Here is a 19,778-nt window from a genome sequence, read left to right on the forward strand (position 1 = left end):
GAGGACAAAAAAGCAAACCATGAATTGTCTCATATCGTCTAGATAATACATTGTACATCTTTTATTTTTATATAAAAGAATACAAATATTAGAAATAAACTGTAGCCAACACAGTTGTTTTCTGGTCTTTTTTATTTTATCTTTTTATTTTTTTTAAATGAAGCATCATGTGTAAGTTAAAAACAGGCCGATTATTGTTATCTGGTTGAAATAAAAAGTAATACATATTATAACCACTTGAGAGCAGCATAGGTCTATTTTTAAAAGATTGAACAAACTCTTGTGGCTGAGAACAGTGTTCAGAAATAATTACTTCCTTCTATCAGCTATTGCATTTGGATATATATATATATACACATGATCATGTTAGAGTTTAGAATTAATCATATTGTTTTTTTGTTGTTTTGTTGTATTGAATGTTGAATATTCAATCTCTCTCTCTCTCTCTCTCTCTCTCTCTCTCTCTCTCTCTCTCTCTCTCTCTCTCTCTCTCTCTCTCTCTCTCTCTCTCTCTCTCTCTCTCTCTCTCTCTCTCTCTCTCTCTGTGTGTGTGTGTGTCTATTTGTGTGTGTGACAGTTTTCCTAAAGTTTTCGTGTGACAGTTTGCATCAGGGCTTGGGCCTGTCATCGCTGTGTCCAGCTATATTATTAATTGTTGACTTGAGTGTTTTGTTATAGTCACAATTCTGTATGTACTGTAATTTATTAAATAACTGCTATAAATAAAAACATACATTGAATGACTGATGTAACAGATATTCGGTTATTCTTGTCTTAGTTTTATTCATCTGTACTGGATGATTTTATGGATGATACACGTGGCAACTTTTTTGAGCAATGTTGCCAAGCGATGCTGCTTGGGCACTTTCCCATTGAGAATGGGCAACAAATTTCTATCTGGATACTTTAGTCGTGGGCTCCGTGTCTCACCTGGTTGCCTGTTGACTGCAACACTGCTCAAAAAGTTGCTCTGTGTAGGCTATCATCACCTTTAGTTTGTTTCTATTCAGTTTCTGTTTTCATTTGTTCTAGTTATTAACTGTATTAAATATAAATGAGCATTTTGACATTGTGTAATGCTTTTCTGTATAACTAAGGTATTTTTGTTCCCCTCCAACAGAACTCCTGAATTGAAAATGTTTAGCCAGTGTGCATTCCGTGTTTATTAAATAAAGAAAGTGAAAGTTCAATTGAGCTCACTTGAGAGAACAGGCTAAAGAAATTATTTTTCTGTGCCTTTTTATTAACTGAAGCATGATTTAATTTCCAGTAAAAAAAAAAACTGTTCCAAAAGGATGGTGAAAGTTTGTCTCAGTAATGATGCAGAGTTTGTACTTTAAGAACAAGCACAGGAACAGACAGAAAATATTTTAAATGTTTAAAATATGCCACAGCAAGAAAAGAAAGACCACGAAGAGGACAGATCTATTTTGATCATTCAAGCGGACAGTCTATAACACATAACAGAGGCAGACTTTTTTTTTCCTTCAAAATGTTAATGTTTTAATGTACAGTTATATAATATATAAATATCATGAAAACATAAATAACCCATGCTGCACAAAGGCAGAAAGAGTATAACATGTCTACAAACGGGGCTAACAGACTTTTATTTCAATTCTTTAATAAAATAATTGCCAGACCCTTTTGCTTGACCTTGAGTAACATTTGTTTAGGTAAACAACACCCACCCACACACACACACACACACACACACACACACACACACACACACACACACGTGGTATGGGTGTATCAAAAGGATGATGAAGGAATGTCATCAGACACACCCAAGTTTGTTACATACTTAAAAGAAAATTAATTAATTGGAACACATTTAGTTTGGTCCCTATTGTATATCTACGCCTAGTAAATGCGTCATTATCTGCGGCACGGCTCGAGACTTTTATTTTATTAATGTCGCCTGGGCTTTTATATTGAAAAACAGCTTGTTCCTCGTTGCGACAGCAAACTTCACGCTGCTGTTTGTAGGGAAGCGCGTGCGGTCGGTGGGCAGGTAAAAACACAGCATTTGAGGGAGCGGAGAGGGTATGTTTGCGATGCCGAAAAAGTGAAAGCAAACCCATTACTGTCGACCTGTAAAAAGAGTTTATGTGTTTATCTGGCCAGCGACTACGTGTTTACATGACTTGATTTCGCCTCATTATTAGTGGCAGATGAGCTGACGTCTGTTGTCGGTTGTTCGTAGCATTAGCAGCGGCGCGGCGTGGTGCAGCCTAAACAGTTAGCCGAGCCTGTTAGCATCTGTTTGTTTTTACAATCCCGTGTATAACCCTAACCAAACTGACTTTAAATATGACGCACATGTGTTTTAATTGAGCTAAAACCACTTAAATAATTCGCTTTCTCGCCCGAGATTGTGCGTCTGTTGCTACGGGCCATTTAACGGTTGCTGGAGTGGTTTTAGGTTGATATACATGATGATCGCAGCTATTTCAAACCGTTACCGCGATTATTTTTAGTCGGCCATTAGCTGAAATGTTTTCGTTGCTCGGCTCATCAATCCCCCTACATAGACAGCGTTTTGGCCGAACTGCGCGGTCGGTTTGCCGATTTAAGTGGGATATTCGGTAGGTTTTGAAATCATGCCTTTAAAGAGATACACTAGAAAATATATATATTTAATACAGCTATATCGTTTCAGACGCTTATGACTGACTTTTAGTTTTAGGCGAACTCTCCCTTTAAGATCGAGCTGTTTATATGTTGTTGCAGTCGTGTTTTTTCAGGAGTGGGGTTTAGGTGGGTGTGTAAGTGGACACCAGTCCATACTATGTTTGCATGGCTATATTTAAGCGCTGGACAGATAGGGGGCTGATAGTCTTACATGGCACAGTGCTGAGAGTTAAACTGGCCTGCTTGCACCTGTCACTAACATTTTCTTACACAAACATCTTGGGAATACTTTTTTATAGTCTTGTGTGTAGTAATTGCTCTCCGTCTCCTCCTTTCCTCCAGACTTTTCTATTTTGTACATACATTATTTTGTATATACTGTTTATGATGACTTCAGTGGTCACTGATGCTGCCAGGGGCAATCGGGACAGAGCTCTACAACAAACCACACACACCTCACAGAAACAGATACAGGTGAGCAACATACACACTCCATCAGTGGATGTGACATATGAACGCACCTACGTATGACTGTTTTCTGATTATGGTTGCCATCTATCTCTAGGCCACAGCGGAACAGATCCGACTCGCCCAGATGATTTACGACAAAAACGATGCAGATTTTGAGGGGAAAGTCCAGCAGGTGAGCAATGTCAAAAGGAGAATTGTGGCCAAAAGTTAGTTTTTCTGTTAGAGCACTTCAGCACTGGGAAGATAAATGTGTATTTAAACTGTCATTTATGTAGTAGAAATGTGAAATTGTTTTTAAATTTGGTAAAAAATGTATTTGTCTCATGTGGATGAAAGACAAAAACTCCCAGAATGCACTTGCTTCGCTGCCCTACGAGGCCACTCCCAAAGCCACGGCTATTGGTTATCACTTGCCCACCGCGGCACCACCCCGATGCCGTTTTGATATTCATAGTAATCGAATAATTTCGTTCAGTTAGAGAAGAGACCCTAAAATTTAAAACTGAACGTGTCTTTTCAATAAAGTGTGAGTGAGCCAAACGAAAGTCATGTCATAGATGCAGCAGGAGTCAGATTTCATTAATCACGAGAGAAGAGCTGAGGTAAGCGCGGCAGTCATTCACGGCGCGTGTCCAGTCTGGCACGTTATCAGATCGCATATGGAAGCTAAACTTTCATAGGAATTCATTGAAAAGTTGAAACACTCAATTTGCTCCGTACCGCTCCGTTATGAATGCCCGAGCCGAGCGGCAGCGGGCGTGTGCATTTACATTCTGTGAGTGAGATCCCTCCCCTGTGGGCGGGTTGATAACATGCAGAACTAGCTCCTGTAGTCTCTAGCCTCTGGCCAAAAATCCTCAGATGACGCAAAATGACGATATTTGCGTCATCGGATGATTTTTTTACAGAAATAAAATGCATAATTCTCTCGTCTCAGGGGGATATGAGGGGGGAAAGTACCATATTTCGAATATACTACTGGGTTTCTACTGATACAACGCTTAATGCTAAATCACAGAAGTAACCCTTTAAAGGTTCTTGTCTGAATTCTTCCAACACTTTATTAAAATGCACTACTTACTACACAGTTGGAATCTGCAGCCCTATGGTAAAAAAATATCGAGGGCTACCCGCAACAGTTTTCTAGTCGACTAGTAGTTAATTTATGCAATTAGTCGAGTAATCGCACATTTATATTAATTTAAGTATAAATAACATATAAATGTTAATATAAATAACATAATTTAAATATATACTGGGGGAATTCTAAACCATGCACCTTTAACCTCTTAAGCTTCACGAGGACGATGGCGCACTGAAGCATTCTTTATTTATATTAGTTTAAAGGTTTAATGTAAATGATCGTCTTGACTAAAGCCCCGTTTCCACCGAAATTACCCGGAAAACAATTTGTCCCTGGAACTTTTTTCCACCAGACCTGTTGTTGTCTGCGTTTCCACCGTGGTCTAAAGTACTGAGAAGATTAGTCCGGTAACATTGTCATAGGACTGCGTGCAACTTTCCAGTTCCCGCTGGATTTAGTCCTCTTGTAAGCTTTAAAAAAAGCCTGAACCTCGTCATTGGTCGTATTTTTTATTTTTTTAAATGTCATTGTTGATTCAAATAGCAAACAACTCTTACTGCACTCACCGCAACGACTTTTAAAAATGTTGGTTAAATCAAAATGCTGCTTGAACTAAACCAATCAGCATGTCCACACCTTAAGGCCCGGGTATACTTCGCACACCCCGTCCGCGCGCAGCCCAAATTGAGACCGCGCGGATGGTCCGCGTGCAACAGTGCATGCGTCAGCAGTACAGAAGAGTCCACTAGGTGGCAATACGCACAGTATTGAGCACAGTGTTCAGCCGTCGAAGAAGAGTGTGCAAAGACCGGTTTAAAAACAACAAGCTTGAAAAAAAAAAGAGAATTTGATTCTTCAGTGTTTCTTCCAAACTATGTTGCAATGGTGGATGCACTACAGTTCTTCTCCGATCATGCCCAGCGAATGTCCCGTTGATGACAGGACTCAGTGCTGCGCTCCGATGTCTGGTAGAGCATAGACACTTTTTTACTGCGCATGTGTCGAGCGCGATCCTCCGTGCGCATTGGATGTATAAACCTGAACATTTTCAATTAAAAATTATTTGTAAAAGCATTTTTCACAATAAATGTATGTAAGCAGCTTACGTACTGTGTTAAGAAAACTGCCTTACAACCCCAGTTAGCGAGATAAAAGGGACTATAGTGAGAAACTCACTAAAGATACAAAGCAAACATATACAATTCTGGAATGTATACGGCAAGAAAGAAGAGAAACATTCAGAAATGAAACGGTTAGAATGTTCGGTAGGCTTTATCCATTTTTGCTTTGTCTTTTTATTCTCTGAAATTTTCTGGGGACCCCTTTGAAACTTCTGGAGGACCCCTGGGGGTCCCTTGACCCCAGTTTGAAAACCCCTGCAATAGGTAACACTTTACAATAAGGTCTCACTAGTTAATGCATTAACAGAGGGAATGGGTAAATTTTTTACAGAAGTTATTATTCTTTGATAATGTACATAAGTAAGACTGCGACTGTTTTCACTCAATCATTATAAACACTACTGGAGCTTCAGGTTTGTCCTGTAAAGAGCAAAGCCTGACCAAAGCCTGTTTATCTCACCATTGCCGTGTCAAATGCTGTGCAAAACAATTGAGAACTTCCTATAAATGTTTTAGATTGTCGCAGGTTAAAATGGCTTGAAACTGGTTCATATTTAGTTTACAGGAACATTTAGCACAGTTAAATATGTTTAATGCACCATATATGTGAAGTCCTGTACAAACTCAGATTAAATTGGATTACATTACGGTTTAAAGGTGCACATCAGTGGATAGTAAATGTGAGTAATGTGGAAACTTTAATCAGAACAAATCAAATATACAGTACATGTCAAACAGGGCTTTATAGACAATATCACAGTTAATATCTAACTAATGTACAGAGCTTCTGCCATGACTTGGAGATGTTTTGGGACTGTGAACAAATCACTTTAACATCTCACTTGATGCACACGCCTTTGGCTTGGCTTGCTCAGTTGGGGACACTAAATTTTCAACTAAATATCCAAATCTAATTAGTACACTAAATTAACCATATAAACTAAAATACTGATCTGCCCACATTGGCACTATGATAGTTGAAATGAGCTAGATGACATCACCATTTTCTCCGGAGCGGCTGTACGGCCTAATAAAATTCTGTTGCATTATTTTTCTGTCTAACACTGTGAAGCTGCTTTGAAACAATCTGCATTGTAAAAGCGCTATATAAATAAAGCTGACTTGACAACGTTAGTTAAAAAAAGCAACTGTTAGTGTAAGCTCAGGTCCATTAAATAATACAGTAACAACTTTTGATTTTAGTAATGTTATTAAATGCTGAAATTTACACTTAACTAAGATTAATAAATGCTTTAGAAGTATTTTTCATTATCAGTTTATTAATGAATGAACTAATGTTAAATAAAAAGAGCCTTATTGTAAAGTGTGTCTGACAACAAAGAATCAAACAATATCTAGCCTTAAGTCTTTAAGTATTAAGTATTTAGTTATGTGATGAGCACTGAAGCGAATACAGAAATCTGAATGGTTGTGTGTTTAGTAGTATGGGTTTTGTTTACGATGATTACCGGGGAAACAGTTGCATTTCTGCTGTTTCATCATCGCCCTCTGCTGCATTCTAAACTTAAAATCGGCTATTCTACAGTAGTAGATGGTTACAGTAGAACGTCAAGTAGCAGCAGCTAAATTAGCACGTGCAACAGAATGCTGGAGTCCATAACGTGTTTTTTTTTGGTTCAAATAAATCGGACACTGACCTGCGCATAGCAACTTTCCACTTTACTAAACTCTCAAATTGCTCCACGTTCAGTCAGAGACAGAGCCTGTTAACTCTAATCTCTATCCCATGTCGAAAATTAAGTTAACATTTTAAAAGTTAAGTTAAAATTTGCAGTACGGGAATGCTTTGAATATTGAAAAAAAACGAGTGGGTGTCTCGAGGTCAGATATCCAGTTCACCAAAACTGGGTGCAAAGCAGCTAAAAAGGAGGAACACATCAAACATGTTTACCTATATTCGAGAGAACATCCATCCGTGCAGATACAGGAATGTCCCGTTTATAACTTAAGGTTAAGGCCGGATGATTTCCGTGATGCAGAGTGAATCCCGGAATCCAGTCCTGACAATGGAATTTACAGTATACCGCATAGGTCACCTAAAACATGCAATTTGAAAGATTGAGGAATAAATCAAAAACCAAGTTTGCGCATTTTACTTTTGGTTTAAAATTAGCGATTTGAAAAGCTCCCCGTGGGTTATAGCGGTTTTATCAGTGTTGTCTCGCATCGATTAACCGGTGGGGTGAATTTCTTCACTGTCACATTCCTAATGTATTGTTAAATGAAGTTTTATTCGTTAATTTAATTACCGCTGTTTTTGATGATAAATTTGTATTAAATCATAATGCAGAATACAGAAAAAAAAGAATTTCTAAAATTTCACAGGGCACTATTATTGTTAAAATGATTATATTAAGTTTCTTTAATTCAATTTATGAATGGGTAATATGGCCAAAATCGTATTTTTGGTTGTTAAAATTAAACTATTAAAGCATTTGGGAGAAATAAAACGGATTTCACTGGACCCTATATTATAAATCGAATGTCATGAGAGACTGGGTATTACAAAATATTTTTATTTGCTGTTGCAATGCCCACGCTGATTGCGCACAGCAACTTCTAAAACTTCTAAACTTATCTGCAAGAGTTTGATTGCATTTGGCTGTGTTTGTGTTCTAGCTCATGGAGGTTACAGGCAAAAACCAGGATGAGTGTATGGTGGCCCTTCACGACTGCAATGGAGACGTCAACAGGGCTATCAACTTCCTCCTGGAGGAGGTCACTGTCAAGGTGCACGTTTTATGCAGTTCATCCTGTTTTACTAATTTCTGATTCAGTGTATTTTCTAAAGGTATTAATTATACCAGAAAAACTAGATTGAGTTGAGAATTGAATTGTTTTTCCCCCCCAACATTTCTAGCCTGCCATACTAGTTAATCTGCAACAGATCTTTAGTAAACATATGAGGTTAATAAATCCATCCGTACTGATTCGGTTTTGAAATATTCTCACACTGTGCTATTTTGGTTGCACAGGACTCATGGGAGACAGTTGGCAAGAAGAAAAGTGTTGGAAAAGAAGGGACTGCACCAGAGAGCAGAGAGAAGAGAGGAGAACGGGAAAGCAGAGGCCGTGGGGGTCCAAACAGACGTGGCCGAGGGGCCAGCCGCAGCCAGGAAGGTGTGTCTTTCTGTGCGATTAGTGTACATGTCCTGACGTGTATGTATAGGATTTTGTTTTTGCCTGAGGCAGTGTATCTAATGGCTTGCATAATAATGTTGTCGTGGTGATTTAGATATCAGCTGTATGAGCATTTCTTGTTCTCGTCGTTTTAAGGGCGGTTGGAAGAGAACGGGTTTGATTCAGCTCCAGGAGAGAGAGGAGACCGTGGGCGCAGAGGAAGAGGGAGAGGTCAGAGCATTATACTCACTCCAAGACATTACTGCACTGCTCACTAACACACTGCTGCCCCCTGAAGTGTTTTTTAAGTTGATTAGCTGCATGAAAATTATCACTCAAATATAAGTTGAAAACTATTAAGTATAATGTGCACTACTCTTCAAAAGTTCGGGGTCAGTTAGACAGTACAGTTCTGCTCATAAGTTGAATATGCAAAATGTTAATAATAACAATAGTGATCATCTTATGTTTTTTTTATTTAGTACTAGAGGTGTTAACAATACATCAATCTTTTCAAGAGACACCTTTATTTTTACGCTCTCCACATTTTCACACATCGCTGTCAAATGCATTACTGGCGCCAATGCGTGCCTTCTCGTTTAAACTCACCTGTGAGGGCTCAACGGCCATTTCACACTGCAAGTGTGCGTTGTTTTGTTGTTTTTGTTGCCGTGCATGTCAACCAATGAGTGTATTCACACCGGGAGCAGGAGCGTCACTTGAGCAGCAGTGAAGCTGGGGTTTTGGTGGCGAGTCTATTTTTGCTGTTGATGCTCAATTGAAGTGAAAGCACACATTTTATGGACAAAATAAATATGATTTCAAACAAAAAAGTGCTCAAATGCACAGAATAAGCATGTCTAGTTTTAACAAGAACGGGAGTATATCAGAAAATGGAGAATTAAAAATATTTATAGAAGATTTCCTCATTTAAACTTGTTTTTAATTGATCAGTTTGAGTGAAAGTATGGTGTATTATAAACAAAAGTAAATTAGCCAGAAAATGATAAATAAACTTGACACATTTTGTCTAGTTTGTATTGCTGTTGCTTGTAATTTGGTTATCTGTAGAGATTATTCTTAGCTTTGAGTCTTGCATGTCTGTATTTGCACCAGACTGCGATGTACTAGTAGCAGCCATAAAAAAAAAACTAAATTAGCAGCTTTATTTTTCTTATTCAACTAGAGTACGTCATTTTGGTTGTTTTTGTATTTGAACTAAATTTTACACATTGCATATTTTAGCACCGAAGCCTGAAAGACTTTCTTCACTTTTGTCAATGTCATATGCTGTCATCAGATTATTGATCTCGTGTGACTTGACCCCCCCCCCCCCCCCCTTTTTTTTAATTATTTTATTTTTCTTTATTTATTTAAACTAAAGTGGTTTGTTTCAGTCATACAGGGAGTGCAATTTTTAAGGTGCATATGTTACGTTACCCATTTTGGTTGAATTTGTGAGTTTAACTGGTTTTGTAAAATAGGCACATTATATCATATCAATATATCGATCGATATTCCCCTGAATCGAATTGTATCGCAGAATTTGAGGTATCGGCAGGTATCGCTCGCTATGAGAATCGATACATTACATCGATATAACTGTCTGATTTACACCCCTATTTAGTACTGTCCTAAGCGGTTTCACATGAATGATTTTGACATTATTTTGTGCACAAGACAAAATAACTGAATTTACACAAATAAACCAGTTTAAAATCTTAATCTTAATACTGCACATTACTAGGCTTGCTGCAATAGTCGGTGTTACATGGTGTTCAGCCGTACACCGATTACATCACTTGCCCACTGTGGCACAGAGTATAATTAATAAATAACGCTTAAAATATATATATATATATATCAGTGTTTCCCCTAGGTTTACAGCTTTGGGGGGGGGGGCCTCCCGTAACTACTAGTGTCGCGGAGCGGGAGTGTTACGGATACGTGGTGTTGCCATAGACAATTAATTAATTTGGTAAATAAATATAAACAACATTTATTTATACATCACACAACTATTTACAACACAACAGAGGTTGGCTTTGCTTGAGTTGTTGCTCTGGATTTTGTTGCTTTTAAGAAAAAAAACCCTAATTTTTGCCTGTTTAGGTTCGTCACCTTCTCCATTGCATTTTTACATTTTTACCATTAAAGTTCTACACGCAAATCCGTGTTTTTGTGTTTGTTGTTTTTTTGGGGGGAATATATTTCAGGGCTCAGAATTTTCACTGACCCCACCACAAAAAAAACGACAGATAAAATAAAATAGGCCTAGTATTGTTTTTGAGCCATATAAGCTTAATAAATAAGGTTATGACTCTAAAAATTAATATCCTAACTCATATATATATATTTTTATATTGTTAAAGACCGTCAGTAATAAAATAAGAACAAATAATCAAATTATGAGCAAAAGCACATATAAATACAGCAGAACAAACATATACAAATGAAATAAACAGTTATTTTCATGTAGGTCTAAACTAGATTGTCAGGTACAAAAATAGTAATCAAATGTAAAATATCACTGCATAGTCTGCATAAAAGTATATGCCACTGCATATAAATACAGATTAACCCTTATTAAAAGTTATTCAGTCAAGAGCAGTGAGTAGTTTTTTTTTTGTCTTTTGTCTTTTGTTTTGTCTCAATATTTAGATAGCCAATGACGATATTTTCCGGCTTTCCATGTGTGTTCACTGTTATACGGTAGGGGGCACTGTAGCGCATTTCCTGCACGAGAACAGAATCTCCTGATCAAAACACAGCCGAAGAAGTAGGAACGTGCGTTATCATAAGCAGATGCATATGTAAAATAACGCGATCATCACCATTAAACAGCATATAAATCACAACTGTCTAATGTTATTGAATGAAATGCCAACCCAGGACGAGTTATAGGACTGTCAAGCTTTGGAGTGTTGATGGACTCGATCTACAACATCTGTGTTTTGTTCATCGTTCGGACGTAGCGTAGTCTTTTACAAAAACGTGATTTTTCCAGCTTTATGCTCAAAATGTTGTTTTTTCATGAAACTTGCAACATTCAAGTGTTGATTAAAAAAATTATGTATGAAGCTGGAATAAAACAGTGGGTCTGTTCTTTCTTTTGATATATTGCATGTTCAGATATTCCGTGGGCCATTAAAACTTGTGAAAATGACCATAAATGCTGGCAGTGACTGGCAAATTTCATGTTTACGTTCATTTAAAAGACCTAACCGACTATGTTTACGATGATACTCAACAAGACAGTCATTTTGATATAATTTTGTGTGATTATTCGCGTGCTGTACGACGCGTGGCGTGCGTGTGTGTGTGTGTTGTTGCTGTCCTTCGCGAGTATCAAACTGAGAGACACTTTCTCGTTTATGAGCGCTTGAATATTTAAATTGGCAAGGCTTAAAAATGCGCAAATGATCAGTTTCCGTGAAGATGCAGCTTTGGCCCGAGTGTCTTTCACGCTGGCACTGAACCATCAGGCAATTCTTATTGTCGACCGTAATGACAAATATTTTTTGTCATTCATTCAGGGGGGGCGGGGGGTCGTTTTGGGAGGGCGGGGCGCCCCCCCAAAACAATGGTAGGGGAAACACTGTATATATAATATATAATCTTAACTATATTAACCTAACTATATCTTTTATTTAATTCGGTGCTATATGCAGCTAAAACGCGTGCGTTGTTGTTTTACTTCCCGAACAAGTGCGCACCCGAGTCAGAGCTGCCTTTACAATCGCACCACTGTTTCAGTGCATCCTACAGGTAGTCTCGGGTTTGGTGCCCCGTTTCACACTGACAGTTGAGTTTGAAAGCACCCAGAGATTTATATTGAGATAATAATTTATATGATAAATGGCCTATAATTCAGTATACTAGATGAGGTAAAATAATCCATGCATATGAGTTTACACACTCTTGATTTGTGCTCATCAGTGAGAGTGCATGTTAAGATTAAATTAAAAAAATGGCAAAATGAACACTACTGATATGCTCAGAATAGATATTAAAAATCAAAAAGCCTAAGCCATAACCTTAACTTTGTGTGCATGACGCCACCCAATTCAAGTAATTTTGCAGTTTTTGAATATCGTTTTTACTAGTCATCTACAGGTGTAGAATGTGCGGCTGAATAGTTGCGTTGCTTGTTTTCATCCCTACCCGAGATAGTCACACCAGATAACCTCAAAACATCCTATAATATGTAGTTGTCCACAGTAAAACTTGTGTATGATATTTGGACAGAATGTGTCTATGGCATGCATTCTGGTATCTTAAGACTGGGCAGGATGGGGCCTGTTCCTGTGTTGCTATTTGTGTCACTCTGGGCAACGTTTGTAGGGCACTTCATGTGACTGATGCGTTGTTTAAAGCAGCTGCAACTCGAGAGGGGAAGATAAGGGGTGTCCGCGGGTCCTTAAAAAGTCTTAATGTCTTAAATTCAGATTTGATGAGTCTTAAATATTTGTGGTCACATTACCGGGAAAATTTCTCCAGTCTGACGGACATGGTGACTGTAATCATTGGACAGTCCGCATATTATATTTTTAATTAAAGAGCACCTATCATGGAATTTTTAAATTTACCTTTCATGTAGTGTGTAACATAGATCCAAGTGAACAAAAACATCCTGCAAAGTTTGAAATATGAGTGCACCGTATATATAGTTATTTTCTTTCAAAAGTAAGAGTCGACTCTGAGTCATTTTTAAAGGTCCCATGGCATGGTATTTTTCTATTATTTTAGTGTTTCCTGAGGTGTAATTATATTGTTAGTATGATTTTTACATCATAAAATGTCATAATTTAGAAATAAAAGGCTATGTCTATACTTTTTACGCTTTTGTCTATACTGCTGTTTGCCCTGTGGCTGAATGCCCTGTTTCAAGAGGCGTGTCTGCTGTGAGACCTCTGTAAAAACGCCCACTGTTGTGATTGGCTGACATCTTTGCATTTGAAATGAGCGGAGGGGGCGTGGTTTAACGAGGTCTACGACGCACGAGCTGCTGCCAGAGAGACGGATGGACCTGAGTTCACTTCTCATCAGTTCTCTCCGCATGTCTCAGTTCAGTGAACTGTTGTAGTTACTAGAATATACTTCAGGTTATTCGTTTATTTCTAGTCGGAGGGACTGTCACTCATGTCAGAAAGTTAGTAACTTTAGTAAATTATGGATCAGCGCTGACTCGAGACGCGAACCGTTTAGAACGATTCAGTCCGATTTGGTGAACTGGTTCGGTTCACTAAAAAGAACCGATTCAAAAGAATGATTCGTTCGCGAACCGGACATCACGGAGACGGAGCGATTGCTAACAAAGTTATTTATAGTAACTACTGAGTTGTGAGAGCACTGTCTGTCAGCGCGAGTTTGTGTTTGTATCTGAGAGTTCTGAATAAACACAAGTCCCAGTCACGCTGAGTCCGTCTTCATCATTATTCTACCAACTTTGTAACACATGCAATGTACCATTACAGCGAGATGAACGAGTTAGTAAGTTTGATTAAAGCATTATTTCTAGATATGTTCCAATCATATGAAAAGCGTCAGTATGAAAACAAAGACACAACAGCAGTAATCGAATGTAATCCAGTTTATTGTGGGGAAAGCTGGCTAGCCTAGCCGGATACCCTCACGCTTACCCCCCTTCTGCTTAATCTCACGCCGCGTTTGGTGCCTACGCTGTGGGCCAGATGCAGTACTGGGGGTCGGGGATGTTGAAGGCCGAGCTTCGGCGTGCGTGAGGTTTATCTCTAAAGATGTGGCTCTGCCGATGTTGAGCAGAAACTCCCGACTGTATGCACATTTAAGAACAGATAGACGCGACGAGGACGTACAAAAACACTGACTCACAAGATAGAAAACACGAAAACACCGTTCTGTCGAGAGAGAGAGAAGCCGCTGCGTGTGCACGAATAATAAATAATTAGCTACACATAAGCAATCACTGATCACAGATCAGAAGGAACTGAAAAAAGACTTCTGTTTTCATTTGTACATCCAAACACTGAGAAACTGCCAGCATTCACTCGTTCACAAGCAATGATCTCTCGAGCGCTTGCATGGGCGTGCCAGATTCTCTGGGCGGAGGAAAGGGAGGTAACCGTTCCTGCTTGGACGTCAAACCAGGAGACTTCAGGATTGGCTAGTCTGGGCTGTCATTTTCTCAAAGGCAGAGAAAGACAGCCAGAACTCGGGTTTACACCGATCAATATTTCTATCCACTTGGGGACAATATTCAGGCTAGGGGAACTCATATTAATGTTGAAAAACCTCATAAAATGAAAATTTCATGCCATGGGACCTTTAAGAATTGTTAGAAGACCGAAGCTTTTTCTCTGACTAGATGACGTCAACTTGTCAAGTTATTTGAATACGATACGCCCACTTATTGCGCTCCAAGACGCCAGTGAAAACTAGAAAACATCATGGCGACGAGACGCTGTGTTCTGAAGTGCGACTCAAAAGCAAACTTTTTTCATCTGCCCAAGGATGAGCATTTGAAGACTAAGTGGCTTGAAGACAAACCATACATCGTCGCGATTGAGTGTTTATTAGTCGTCAAATGTCTCTATTTGCATGTTTCGCGATCTCAGGAAGCTTTTGGACTTCTATTATGGCACATGGTATCTTCTTCGTCTGTCTGTACCATATATGGACTACATGTGCACAGAGCGCCCTCCGGCTGCCAGTATGAATTGAAAACAACACATAAGAGACATCTGCGCATTTTGAGGAAGTATTGAATAAAAAATACTCCTCTGTTTAGAAATTTGACACAGACATATGAGAATCTATCAATGTCTCCTCATCTGCACACTTTTGAACTAAAAGCCCTGAGGGATGTTGATTTGTCGCGAGTCTTCGTGAGGAGAATAGAGGAGTTTTTTTATGAATGAGATCAGCTGAGGCTCATATTACAATCAAACGGTACCAACACTGTTTTCATATTCATAACTCCTGACACATATTAACAAATTACTGTCACTATAAGACTTTGATGGGCGTTCCGTTTCCGAAAATATCTGCACAGACTATACCAATCACAACTGACTGGGTCATCGGACCAATCACCGCAGATTAGCGTCACGTAAAGGCGGGGTTTTGAAAAGTGAATCACTAAAGGAATCATTTGAGAATCGCTGTCAAAACAGGTAAAAATAAATGCATACTATAAGAAAAATAAAGTATTTTTTTTCATTGCATGCATGCAAAACTGTTGTTAGGGACTTCTAAAACAATATTTGGAACATTTTAAATGCCATGATGGGTGCTCTTTAAATATAAATAGTTAAATAATATACCATGACAAGGGAGGTATTTTCATGAGTGCATGTTACTTTGATTTAAGTTCAACAAACAAAAAAAGTAGGAAAGTTACTTACATTTTAGACACAATATTGACTGTTTTGTTCAGTGTCATCAACGAAAACTGTTACAAACAAAGATGACAGCAGAAGTAAGCTATTTTGCGTTCTCCAAGCAACACTCAGCATTTTGTTTTGTTACAGCGCTTTGATAGCCTAGAAATCTAGACACACCCTAGCAGCAGCTAATTTAATTTGCAGCCAGGGTGGTCTAGCAACTTTCCGTTTGCTTGCGAGATTGTGATTGGCACAAATATCGATTTCGATCTTGATTCAGTATCAATTCATATGTATATAGCCTACTGTACATATAAGTAGTGCTGGGCGGTATACCGGTTCATACCCAATACCGGTATTTATTTTTATGATATGAATTTTGATGATAACGCAATACCGGTATGTGTCGCGCAGCGCGTCACTGTTCGACGGGTCACGTTACACTGTAGTACTGTAGTGATGGCACAGCTGAGATCACATCACAGCCTATGGTAAGTCCGAAATCACCCCCTAAAGCCTCATTCAGTATTATTCCCTACGTTATCCACTTATATTGTTCACTTGAAAGAGTGAATGAAAACGAGTGAGTGAATTCGGACAGCCGTTGCGTGTACATCGGCTTATACTCGTTATTGCGGTGTAATTGCGTCCACTATGGTTTCGGACACCACTACAGATGGCTGTCCCCTGAAAAAATGTCCTATTTAAAGGCCTGTTCACACGGGACGATTTTCGTGCGCGTTTATCGCCGACGTTTAACGCCTCGTGACTAAACAATGGGCGCCAATGTGAGTGTGCACACCGATGCGTAAAACGCCAGGCGTAAAAGCGTCATTTAAAAAAAAAACGCCTAGGGTTTGTTTTTTTATTTTGACGCGGCGCGTTAAAAACTGGCCGACCAATGAGATCGGCGCTTTTGTTCACGTGCCTGGAGCTGCTGAAGTGACAGTAAAACACGACTTGGTGGCGCTCAAGCACAAAATCAGTCTTGCCGAGCACACATTGATACGACAAAGAAGTAATAAGTAGACAAAGAAGAAGATGGGCTGCTAATGCTGCTTGCCAGTTAGCAAAAAGTGTGTGAATGGTTTTGGCCATAGACATAAATACATCTGTGGTTTTGGCAAGCACGTAAATACTGTCTCTCTTCTTCTTCTTCTGTGTGACAAGCGAGTGTCAGAAGCGTAAAGTGCTGCAGCACCACCGTGTGTGCCGGGAGCGCTATCTACTGAATGTGCACGTTCACTCGGCGCAACGCCAGTGAAAATCGCTTGGGTGTGAACACTCAAGACGCGCCGAAAAACGTCACGAAAAACCCTGGCGATAAGCGCGTGCGATATTCGTCCCGGTGTGTACAGGCCTTAAGGTTGTAGGGGATGATTTCGGATTCAGCCCTTGATTACAGCGGAGAATTCAAACTACACGCGGCGCACGAGAGAGCGGTTTCTGCGCGCTGAGATTAACTTTCTCCACATGGATTACACGTATAGCACATATAGACCCGAGCGAGCACGTTAAAGTTTTTTTTATGGACATATTTCATATACTCTAGTGCTCTAAACATAAACCGGCAGCGTGTATGCACACATTTCATCACGTCGTCTTCAAATGAAATGTAACGTTATGCAAAGGACACTGAACTGTATGTCTGATCACGACCGTGATGAGACAATGGGTTATTCTGCTACACAAGACGATGTAAGTTAATAAATAGACTGACAGTTTAAACAAGAATGGGCAAAAATGCAACTGCTTTATTCTTTGTGTTAAACTGACGTGTGCCATTTGTTCAGAGACTCTAGTGCTCTAAAATGCATTGCAAATATCCTTCAACCTTTTAAATGTTCTTCCGCGTTTCTCCCTCGTTTCGGCAGTTTGTTATATAGGGTTAGATTTTTTAAATGCTTAAGGTGTCCTCAACTCTTCTTTTTTTCTTCTTTTTTTTATCTCCATGGTCATATTTTAATATGCATGTTTCTGTAATGAGTGCGTTGCCTGTCTTATTGGTTGTCTCCCCACAGCATCATTTTGTGGGGCTTTGTAAACCTGTAGGCCTATTAATTCTAATGTGGAATTTTTCTACAATATTCACTCATCATGGCAGTAAAATAGTGCATTCTAGTCAATCTACTGCAGCATCCTTTCTCAATTAATAGAAAATGTGGTTAACACCCGGTCATGCATAGGGGGAAAAAATACCATCAAATACAGTGAAAACGATATAATATTGAAAAATACCGTGATATAAATTTTTGGTCATACCACCCAGCACTACATATAAGGAAAAATAAGTTTGCCTTTTTAGCACTAGTTTAAAATTTTCTTGGGTTAAATTATATTTGCTTGCATTCATTAGTATTCACTTGTGTGCTTATCATTAGAAATATTAGGATGCAAGTTATTAACATTTTAACTCACATTTAAAAAAATCTAGTGTTTTTCATCTCTAAATATTTATTCAAATGCAAAACCTAAAAATAAGTTAGCAGTTATGATCTGCAATACTTTTTTTGAGCAACTAGATGCATGTATATTTATTAAAGAGCCATACCGCTACCTGGTGGATAATGGCATTACAAATGAAAATTATGATTTTTCCAGCCACAAATTGACAATAATTTGCCTCTTTTCATTGGAATCCTCTATTTTAACCTTAATTACTACGCTAATTGTAATATAAATAATTATCATTATCATTAATGATAATGGTTATTAATGGACCATAATTATTGCACAGGCCTATTTAGTACCAAAATATATCCTCAAAATATTCAATAAATATTAAACTAAAATATAGAACATTTATTTAATTGCAAAATAAAGGTGTATGGTCACATTTGACCAACAATGAGTGTAAGTGTGAGTAAGGAATACCTGAGGGCTAAATCCAAGAAAAAACATTATCACTGATGAAGATGCAACATTGTTAACATTAATGTTACTGTAAATATGGTTGACGTAATTATCAATGCACATTATGCTGCACTGTTAACCAAAAATTGCTGCAAATACCTGTATAGTGTGAAGCTGTTGTGTATCCGCTTAAGCCATTCAAATGCATTGACAGCGCTGGTTTGTTTAGAACTACTGATCGCTCCACGGGACCGCACTTCGCCGGGAGATGAGAGCATGTCGCAACTATTTTTCAACGCCTCTGGCTTTAACTTGTATGCCATTATGCGTAAACGCTATTTATTGTTTGAATTTCGTATTAAATTTTAAAAGCTTAGACTTTCATATCAAAAGCAGGTTTGGCGTTAGATTTACTTCGGCAGAGTGAGAGAGTGAGACAGAGCCTGAATGCTCCAAATGCGTGAGTTTGCAATCCTCACTTTTACGGTCGAATGGAAGTGTGTGTGAGGAAATGAATGAATACGCTGCGTTTTTAAATAGCGTGTATAATGACGCACAATATATGGCGGTCGGTGTTCATTCTGTGGCGCACCGCGACGAATTAGTCTATGTGTGGGAAACACTGTACTATTTTACTTTATGCAATTTTTTTGATAAAAATTTGTATTGCGTGATATAGGTCTTAAATTGAATTCATAATGGTCTTAAAGTCTTAAATTTGACGTGATGAAACCTGCAGAAACCCTGGGGGTGGGGGGGATTTATAAATGTACACAAGAATCAATGACTTCGTCGTACTTGCTTGGAAAGACACATGGGCAAGTAAATGACAACCTGTAAATCTTTTAATTGGTGTGTCATCTCAGGTGTAGGAGGCCGAGGAAGAGGCAGAGGGGCTGGAATGAGCAGGTTCTCTCAGGGAGTGGGGTGAGTGTTCACACTTGTTTTTCAACACCCCCCACGCCCCCCCCTTGACCTTCTTGGTCATTCTCAATCTCCACCCTGTTTTCTTGTCATTGACTAGTAGGACATATAACCCTGCTGACTACACCGGCTCTGCTGAGGCAGGGGATCCTGGAAATGAGACTACTGAAGGAGCAGGTGAGT

General features: G+C 38.8%; 1 protein-coding gene across 8 annotated transcripts in view; it reads left to right on the forward strand.

Moving 5' to 3' along the window:
- The first annotated feature begins 1,936 nt into the window (after positions 1-1,936).
- ubap2b (ubiquitin associated protein 2b) overlaps positions 1,937-19,778 on the forward strand; it is a 52,670-nt gene continuing 34,828 nt past the window's right edge. For 2 of the 8 annotated variants that reach the window (XM_079827923.1, XM_079827926.1), the window contains exons 1-8: positions 1,937-2,049; positions 2,980-3,111; positions 3,203-3,280; positions 7,954-8,064; positions 8,310-8,454; positions 8,611-8,685; positions 19,538-19,598; positions 19,696-19,772. In XM_079827923.1, the coding sequence (XP_079684049.1) occupies positions 3,022-3,111; positions 3,203-3,280; positions 7,954-8,064; positions 8,310-8,454; positions 8,611-8,685; positions 19,538-19,598; positions 19,696-19,772 (637 nt within the window). In that variant the 5' untranslated portion in view covers positions 1,937-2,049; positions 2,980-3,021. The remainder of the gene's footprint in view (positions 2,050-2,979; positions 3,112-3,202; positions 3,281-7,953; positions 8,065-8,309; positions 8,455-8,610; positions 8,686-19,537; positions 19,599-19,695; positions 19,773-19,778) is intronic. The other 6 variants (XM_079827925.1, XM_079827928.1, XM_079827929.1 and 3 more) reach the window with 3 other exon arrangements.

The sequence above is a fragment of the Gobio gobio genome (genome assembly GCF_949357685.1).
Source record: "Gobio gobio genome assembly, chromosome: 10".
Classification (NCBI taxonomy): domain Eukaryota; kingdom Metazoa; phylum Chordata; class Actinopteri; order Cypriniformes; family Gobionidae; genus Gobio; species Gobio gobio.